Source organism: Cyprinodon tularosa, unplaced genomic scaffold, assembly GCF_016077235.1.
Source record: "Cyprinodon tularosa strain WSP-4 unplaced genomic scaffold, ASM1607723v1 ctg120, whole genome shotgun sequence".
In the NCBI taxonomy this organism is placed as follows: Eukaryota; Metazoa; Chordata; class Actinopteri; order Cyprinodontiformes; family Cyprinodontidae; genus Cyprinodon; species Cyprinodon tularosa.
In genome coordinates, this window is record NW_024038004.1 from 2750357 (window position 1) to 2760176 (window position 9820).

At 39.4% G+C, this 9820-nt stretch overlaps 1 protein-coding gene across 1 annotated transcript; it reads left to right on the plus strand.

Annotated features, from left to right (window-relative positions):
• Positions 1-4740: 4740 nt before the first annotated feature.
• Positions 4741-9570, plus strand: LOC119774498 (ankyrin repeat domain-containing protein 34B). The gene is made up of 4 exons (XM_038272031.1): positions 4741-4977; positions 5303-5485; positions 7847-8063; positions 8693-9570. The coding sequence occupies exons 1-4, from the start codon at positions 4765-4767 to the stop codon at positions 9391-9393; spliced, it is 1314 nt and encodes a 437-aa protein (XP_038127959.1). The 5' UTR covers positions 4741-4764; the 3' UTR covers positions 9394-9570.
• The last annotated feature ends 250 nt before the right edge of the window (positions 9571-9820 follow it).

Consider the following 9820-nt stretch of genomic DNA (forward strand, 5'->3'; position numbering starts at 1 on the left):
CACCCCTAATGAAAAAAAAAAAAAAAAAAAAACAAGCACTAAAGGTTAACTTTTTTTTTTTTTTTTTGTATTACTGCTGAAAGTTAAGGCCATCAATATCCTTTTTCATATTTGTACCCTGAAGCCTAATGTATATTTGCTGGAACAGTGACTTTTGACATCTGGATATCAAATGTGCATCTTTTGACAATCTCCAAATTATTTTAAAACAGGACTAGCGAACAAATATTCATATGATAATGTAGGTTGCCATATAGGTCTGAAAAGAGACCTTATTTTTAAACCTTCTTAAGGTCAGATAAACATAAGATAAAGATTTGATTAGATTCAACTTTACTGTCATTACACAGGTACAGGTACAAGGCAACGAAATGCAACGAAAGGCCACAAGATATAGTTGTATTCATAAAAACAAAATATGCAGCCACTTTTATTTGGGACAACTTCAGCCTTGAGTAGAGGCAGACATACAGTACACAGTGAAGCTGCTTTAAAGGGAAAGATTAAAAGGTGTTAGGGACTGCCAGTGATGAAACCAGTTAAACTGGATGTTTGTTACAGTGAAGTATTTGTCTTCAGAACTGTAGCTATGGCTTAATATTCTAAGTGCTCCTGGGTGTGCTTATATGACAAGCCAACAATTGTAAAGGTAATGCAGTTAAACCCGGATCTGATCAGATTTAGTTTGCATCAAGAAGCGGTAAATGAGCCTTGCTGAATCACAGTGTTTAGTGTTAGTACGGGGTGTGTTGTTGCATATTTTTCAGGAGGTGCTGAATTTCTCCTGCATGACAAAACCGTCTTATAACTTTACAGAAATTGGTCCAAATTACAGAAGAGATTTAGTGAGTTGTAGCCTTGTTGACCAAACTCCTCTGTTCCCTCTGATGGGAGGGGAGGCTGGTTTGATTTAAAAGAAAGAAGAAAATATATAGTAACTGAAATAACAAATTGTTACAGATACCTTTTAATGTGCGCCAACTCTAAGTGAACAAGAAGTCAACTCTTCAAGCAGGTGGGATACAGTGGAATAACACCCCACTGGGTGCTACTCAGAACACTATTGCTTCAAGATGCAAAGACTCACCAAAAAGTAAAAAACTGGAGAAATATTACCATGTCTAATGACATGATTAAACTTCCAACAATTAGATACTAGACAAAGTAAAGATTACAAGAATTGTAAAATCCTGCAAATGAGGTCAAACAGCAAGGACCTTTCACAACTTGGTAGACCAGAGCCATTTGAACCACCCCAGCAGAGTCCAAGTAAAAAGGTCCTAATAGACCCCCAGCTCAATCACAATGCAGTCCAGGACAGGTCCAAGGCCTAATGAAGGAGCAAGGCCAGTGAAGCAGTGAGACCTGTGGGTGCAGCGAGCCTCCAACCTCCCAACTATCCAAACCATATAGCCCCACCCTTCTTCAAACAAACCCAGGTAATTAAATCTACCTCAGAAAGATTTATGAAGATTTTGAGCTAAAAAAAATACACATTAAGCCCTACTATTTAGCCCTACCCCTACATTTTGCATGTTCCCATGAGGGTATTGCTGTTCCAATTCCTCTTTGGATGTGGGGTATTGGACATAATGAGGGGTATGGGGTATGAATCAAGCCCTTCACAACGAGGGATCTCAGGTGCTGACTTGCCAAGGAAGGGCCAGAATTCCCCAGAATACTTCTTGTCATCATTCCAAACAACTATGGCTCATTATGGAGGACAGGGATTCTATGAAGCAACTTGCAGTACTGTTTTAACTTTTTAAAGCCAAACAAAGCTGTCAGTGTCTCTGGGTTCACCAGATTCTCCTGGACAAGAGAGCTAAGGTGAGAAGCCGTTCTGAAACTAAGACAGGAGCAGCGGGAAATCAATGCAGGAGCACCGGTAGAAAGAGTGACACAACCAAAATGAAGGTGTCAGCCTTCATTTAGCCTCTTCTTTAGCTAAGGAACCACAGCAGGGGTCAAAGGTGGAGAGTGGTTGATTGGAGAAGCCTGCCAGGCAGACACAGCGCCAGTGTGGGGGAGAGGCTGTGGCTGTCGTTGGAGGTAGGATGACAAAACAGTCCTTCTAGGGCTAAATTAAAACTGTTTCTTTAAAGCCACCCACATACCTATTAAGGTCATTACCCGCTTTATCCTTTGAAGACATTATTTCCTCTTTCATTTAAAAAAAGCTTTGTCTCCTCTGTTATGCTGTTATGATGGGACGTATCTTATATATGTGCATAAGCAAACACGGAGTTGCTTTCATATCCACACATCAACGATGCAGCAAGGTGTGTCTCAGTTCCTAGGGAAGAATAAGAAGCCATCACCTTGTGGCTTTACTTAAGAGGTTGTAGTAATGTTGGGTGAAGGCTAGTGCTTTAAGTAGAGGAAAAATTGGGATTGGACCTAAGTCTGGACAAGTTTTTTTTTTTTTTTTGATAGTTGCTCTACGTTTTGATGTGGATTATCAATCTAGACTTAACAGCAATTTTCAGCTGATGGTTTTTGAAAAAGATGTTAAATATACATACCAGGCTGTCAGAGATGTACTTATGTTGATTTCTTTCTTAAAGGGCTGATAATTATAGTAGTTTACACAACATAGTGTTTGCTATATATGTTAACTGATGAATTCATTTATGAAGCCTGTAAGCCACATTTATTAAAAAGAAACAGAAAAAAACGTGTGGTTTTCTTTATGAATTCATGTTTTTCTCTCAACTGATGCTTTAATTTGGTGTGTAGGGCTGGTTAAACTTATTTAATAATAATTACATAAAAAAAAGGTTTTACATATTACAAGGAATATAAAAATGTTAAAAATGTCCAAAGATCAGTCACACACACACACACACACACACACACACACACACACACACACACACACACACACACACACACACACACACACACACACACACACACACACACACACCCAGATCATCAGCATGTTTTAACTTTGATCATCCACTCATTTGTTTGAAGAGTTCTGTTTCCTGAATGGAGTGATAACATCAGGTTTCGTTTTACTGAATTTACTGTGGATATGTTTCTGATATGTAGGGTCAAAACTATACATTGTAGTTCATTTGTTTCCTGTCATGAAATGAAATAGTCTTTAAATTTTCAATATGTTTACATCTGAACCATCCCAGAAGCTTAATCTTATCCAGGACCACCTCTGACATGTCTTTTGCATTATTGTCCTCATGGAGCACTAAAATGTGTCACAGTTTTTAGTTAAACTCAGCATGATCCTGCCATCACCATGTTTGACACATACCTATAAATAATTATATTGATTTGGGAAGCTAGAAGAATCACGGTAAAAGAGTTTGATAAGAAACTGAAAAGAAAAAGAAAATACAAAGCAGTGGGGCCTGGGAGTAACCTAAAGAAAATGCATAAGAGGAGAGCAGGGAGTATAACAGGAATGATTTGCAGATAGACAAAAGGAAAATCAGGCTCATGAGGAGGTAAGATAATATTATACAATAGCTGAAAATTTGAAGCTGGAGTCCTTTCTCTAAGAACTCCAACAAACATTTTCTCTGTGACCCTATATTAAAATATTTTTCTCTGATCATCCTACAGACATTTGGATACCGTATATCTATCCATGTATCCGAATTCCAGTAAAGCTTAAATGCATAGATTTGTAGCAGGAAGTTGTTGCTTTCACCTGTTTTACTCTGTTCCATCCTGGTCTATCAGCCTCTTCCAGTTCAATGAACATTTGATCCTTGTTGATTTGTATATTCCTAACCCAAATAATTTCAGTTTAAAGTAACTGTTTTTTATCTGGTCATCGGGCACAGTAAGTAATCTACCATGACAGTGATCACAAACACACATTAAAATGCAAAAAGGAGAACATGGAATTGGCCTGACCTAAACTCTGCTAGAAATGAATATGCTGCAAGTTTATTGCAGCCGGCCATAGAGCCATCAGTTTTGATTTGTGTAGTTTTTTTTTATTATTATTTTTTTCTCCTAGCTCTGATTCTGTTTTATTTTCCTATGTTTTAATCATGTAAAGCACTTTACATTTTCTTTGTACTGAATTGTGCTATACAAATAAATTTGCCTTGCCTTTGCCTTGCCTTGCCTAGTAGTCTAACACAGAGCCAGGAGATTGTTAATGGATTTAAAATGTTCGTCATTTCTCTAGAAATGTCTAAAACATCTACTCAGGGTGTTTTGTAGGTTTGGACTATATATAGATTAAAATGTGCGTAGATGTTAATATAAGGTTCATTTATGCTTGTGGTGTCCATGTGGCCAGTTATGTCATTTCAGCACCCACGCCCCTCTGTGTGGCCTGATTTTTCCACATCTAACAGGAAAATTAATAATTATGCGGACACCTTTGCTAAGAAAACATGGTGGATGAGCTGCAGCTCCTACTGGTAGAGGTTCATAAACATCTAGAAGCATCTTATGATTTGATTGTGAACAGCAGTTGGTAATTAATTTCTGTTGCTCTTGAAAACTGTGTTTTCTACACGTACGGTGTTGTAAGCTTATAGTATATGCTCTATACCACCACTGAAAGCCTGTATTAGCATGTAGCATTTTAAAATATTGATTTTAGGGTGATTTATGCATTAAACATGTACACACAATCCCTTTCGAATCCTGTATTTTCAGACTACCATCCATAAATAATAGTTCCAAAACACTAAAAGTAGCATAGCATTCATAATGATGACAAGGTGATGGAAACTTGGAACCTGAAATAAACTCTGACATTGTTGTTCCTCCCAGGAAATGGAGGATCCCCTAACAGACTCCAGCCCACTCATCGGCGCAGCCTCCTCTGGGAAGCTTCGTCTTGTCCGCCTGCTGGTGGAAGGTGGAGCTCAGGTGAATGGGAGGAACCACAGAGGAGAGACGGCTCTCCTCGCTGCCTGCAAGGCCCTGAGAGGAGAACCAGAAGGAAAGGAGAGTGTGAAACTACTGCAATTCCTGCTGCAGAATAAGGTCAAACTGCAGTGACAAATACCTGTAAAAATACATGGAGAATTGATTTGAAATGCATGTAGGTGGAAATGAGCGTGCTTTGGTATATTTACAATGCATGAAAATGAAATAAATAAGCTTCTGATTTAAATACTGCACCCGCCTACATGTGTGTACCCAAACAATTTAACTGTGGGATACAAAACAAACATTTAAACACAATAACCAACAGAGCCAGATTAGTTTTGAATGAGGAAAGGTGAAGCAAAAAGTTCTCAGTTTAGCTAAAGTTTGAGTTTCAGAAATATGTCCTCCTGAGTTCCAGATTCTTTTTTGAACCCATCAGGCAGATCCCAACATGCAGGACCAGGATGGTCGCTCTGCCCTAATGTACGCCTGTATGCAGAGAGCAGGAGCTCTGGTGGCGTCCACCCTCGTAGCTGCAGGAGCTGACCCAAGCATGGAGGACGGCACTGGAGCATCAGCCTTGGTTTACGCCATCAATGCACAGCACCAACCCACACTGCAGGTTATAATCCCACTGAGAAAGAGAAAAGGTGTACAGGAGAATATGGAGCTTAATTTGGGCCATACATTTTCAACTAGAAAAATTACATTACAGAAAAAATAAACTACTTTTTAGATTACATTTTTTTTTCTTTTCAAACCTACAGATTTTTTATTATATTTTTTTTAACTTGCACAATTTTTTTCAGCTTTAAACTTATGGCCTTATTTCAGTGTTGGGGTGGGGGTGGGGGTGCTTAGATGACCATGACTACCTGCTTAACATAGTAACTGAAGAACCTATTCCCAGCTGTTGCATTCAGGGACTGTTGAAATTGGAAATGTCTTTAAAAAATCATCAATATTCTACATATATGTGATTGGTTTTGAATAATAACCTTCTGCACCAACGGTAGCAGCTTACATGAATACAGGTGCTGGTCATAAAATTAGAATATCATGAAAAAGTAGATTGATTTCAGTAATTCCATTTAAAAAGTGAAACTTGTATATTATATTCATACATTACATACAAACTCATATATTTCAGATGTTTATTTTGTTTAATTTTGATGATTACAAATGACAACAAATGAAAATCTCAAATTCATCATATCAGAAAATTAGAATATTACTGAAGACCAATAAAAACAAAGGATTTATAGAAATGTTGGCCAACTGAAAAGTATGAACATGAAAAGTATGAGCATGTACAGCACTCAGTATTTAGTTGGGCCTCCTTTGGCCTGTATTACTGCAGCAATGCGGCGTGGCATGGAGTCGATCAGTCTGTGGCACTGCTCAGGTGTTATGATAGCCCAGGTTGCTCTAATAGTGGCTTTTAGCTCTTCTGAATTGTTGGGTCTGGTGTATTGCATCTTCTTCTTCACAATACCCCATAGATTTTCTATGGGGTTAAGGTCAGGAGAGTTTGCTGGCCAATTAAGAACAGGGATACCATGGTCCTTCAACCAGGTACTGGTAGCTTTGGCACTGTGTGCAGGTGCCAAGTCCTGTTGGAAAATGAAATCTGCATCTCCAAAAAGTTGGTCAGCTGCAGGAAGCATGAAGTGCTCTAAAACTTCCTGGTATGTGGCTGCGTTGACCCTGGACCTCAGAAAACACAATGGACCAACACCAGCAGATGACATGGCACCCCAAACCATCACTGACTGTGGAAACTTTACACTGGACTTCAAGCAACGTGGATGAAGTGCCTCTCTTCTTTTCCTCCAGACTCTGGGACCTTGATTTCCAAAGGAAATGCAAAATTTACTTTCATCAGAGAACATGACTTTGGACCACTCACCAGCAGTCCAGTCCTGTTTCTCTTTAGCCCAGGCAAGACGCTTCTGACGCTGTCTGTGGTTCAAGAGTGGCTTGACACAAGGAATGCGACAGCAGAAACCCATGTCTTTCATACGTCTGTGTGTGGTGGTTCTTGAAGCACTCACTCCAGCTGCAGTCCACTCTTTGTGAATCTCCCCCACATTTTTGAATGGGTTTTGTTTCACAATCCTCTCCAGGGTGCGGTTATCTCTCTTGCTTGTACACTTTTTTCGACCACATCTTTTCCTTCCCTTCGCCTCTCTATTAATGTGCTTGGACACTGAGCTATGTGAACAGCCAGCCTCTTTAGCGATGACCTTTTGTGTCTTGCCCTCCTTGTGCAAGGTGTCGATGGTCGTCTTTTGGACAACTGTCAAGTCAGCAGTCTTCCCCATGATTGTGTAGCCTATAGAACTAGACTGAAAGACCATTTAAAGGCTTTTGCAGGTGGTTTGAGTTAATTAGCTGATTAGAGTGTGGTACCAGGGGCCATCAATTTTGAACCTTTTCACAATATTCTAATTTTCTGATATGATGAATTTGAGATTTTCATTTGTTGTCATTTGTAATCATCAAAATTAAACAAAATAAACATCTGAAATATATGAGTTTGTATGTAATGTATGAATATAATATACAAGTTTCACTTTTTAAATGGAATTACTGAAATCAATCTACTTTTTCATGATATTCTAATTTTATGACCAGCACCTGTACAAGAATCAAATCTCAGATGATAAAATATGATTTTAACAGATTTGACAGAAAGCTGTGGGAGATTTCCTAAAAATCTCCATTATTTACTGTTGTTAAAACATAATAGAAGTAATAACAATAATACATTTTTTTTTTGCAGACTCTTTTTTTTAGGTTGAAATGTTTCTCTCTTTTTTTTTTTTTTCCTTTAACAAAATTTATGGCCCCAATTTAGCTCCATAGCAGGATACAAAAAACCTCTATGAAAGTCTTGTCTGGAAGTAGTTCATAAAGATGAGAACATTGTTACAAAAAAGTACCAAGATTGAAGCTTAATTCTACCCCTTATCCATTTCAGGTGCTAATAGATTCATGCCGGGCTAAAGGTCGTGACATCATCATCATTGCTACAGAGATGGGCCTGAGCAGAGGCCCGGTGACCAGGCGTTACCTGAACGTCCCCCCGTCTCCGGACTCCTCGCCTGTGTCCTGCATGTCCCCGTCTGAAATCATTGTAAAGACCGGCTCGCCGAAGTCATCCGAGGGAGGAAACATCTTTAATTTCAGAGGAATGAGTGAGTGAGGATCTGAAAGAGGCCTGGGATTAAGCTTTACGTCAAATTACAGATTATTGTCCTGTTGAAGCAGAACAAATGTTTTTAAGGCACAGTTAACTGACCAAGATTGTAACAATAATGGAGGAAGATCCTGAATCATCACTATCATCATTCACGGCAAAGCAAATTTCAATAAAAAACAAAAACTGAACTAACTGCACACAGTAACAAGAAGTTTGGACCAGCTGTCATGCACAGTGGTGGCAGCTCCACACTGAGGAGCTGCAGGGCTGCCAGTGGTACTGGTGCATCACATGATGTAGACAGACTAATATATTCTTTACATTTATCCCAAATTGAGAGCCAGAAGGCTAAAGCTCTGATATAATCTGATCCAACAGGCCATATGATCTGGACCACACACCACCTCTGATTTAGGATTAGCCAAAATTAAACAGAAGACTTTTGAAGGAAGTTGTTAATGCATTGAAAACTATTTTTAAGGTGCTACATAGAAATTTTGTCTTGCTAATGACCATTACATCACCAAAACAAAAATGTTGCAAAAAGAAATATATGAGTGTGTGATTTGAGAACTGTAGGATTGGCAGATTTAAGTCATGTTTTCCTTGATTAATTTCCTGTAGGTAAACAAGGAAACAGCAGCAGCAGACGTTCATCATGTGAGCTGAGTCGGCTGAACCTGAGAAGCAGTCCAGCTTCCAGGCAGAGGGTATCGTCCGAACCTTGGCTGGCCATCAACAACCTGGACTCTCTGAACAGGGCGTATGAAGAGGGAATAAGGGAGAGGAGCCTGGAGGTGGAAGGAGATATCCTGGACTTAAAGGAGCAGGAAAGCAGAAATGAAGATGCAGATGAGGAGCTTTATTTCCAAAGTGGGAAAGATGTGATGCAAAGACAGGATCTTGGATTTAAAGAGAAGGATCATGAATGCTGGAGTGAGGACTCAGTCCTTTCACTAACTGAGAAGAGCTTGACTATAACAGACAGGGAGACATCTGCTCGGTGTCATTGCCGCAGGAACACCCTCCCCTCCGTCACCGTGCTCCCACCTCCAGTTCACCTCCCTCCTCTAAAAAAGTATCCAGATTCTCACCTGCAGGTTCCGGCTAATATTTTCCCAAGTAAAAGCAGCTGCATGTTGTTTCAGCCTCACCCCCCCAGTTCCCCTCCTCCATCCTCAGTATCTGCCAGAGCAGCCTTGCTTCCTCTGCTACCCCTCACCTCGTCTCTGGTCGCTCCTCCTGGCTGCAGCCGTAGTGAGAGGAGCAGGAGGTCACTGCGTCGTCACTCAGCGCAGTTTGAGCAGAATCATTTGGACTTCTGAGGCTCCATCCTACCAGAACAGTCTGGTTTCATTCATTTAAAGCAAACATTGACATAACCTGTGCAGTTTGCAGCCTTTTCTTGCATTAATAGGTCTTCTGTTGTCCTGCATTAAATAAGGTTAACAGTTTCAACTTCAGTTAAACCTCTGTTTGTGCAGCCCAATAGGAAACGGCATAAAACCTGATTAAAGAAACAACAGTTTTCTTGTTTTTCTTCTCTTCAAGCCTTTATTATTTTCCCAAAAAAGTGATTTGTCTCACGCCTACATTGATGGTCACTATATCCATTCAAAATGCATTCAAGATCATTTTAAATTATATATTGGTATATTTTTAAACTTTTAAAACTTTAATATATTTAACCATATAATTTGCTTTTTCTCATATTTATTTACAAGAATAATTTTGTTTACTTATTTTTCCCTT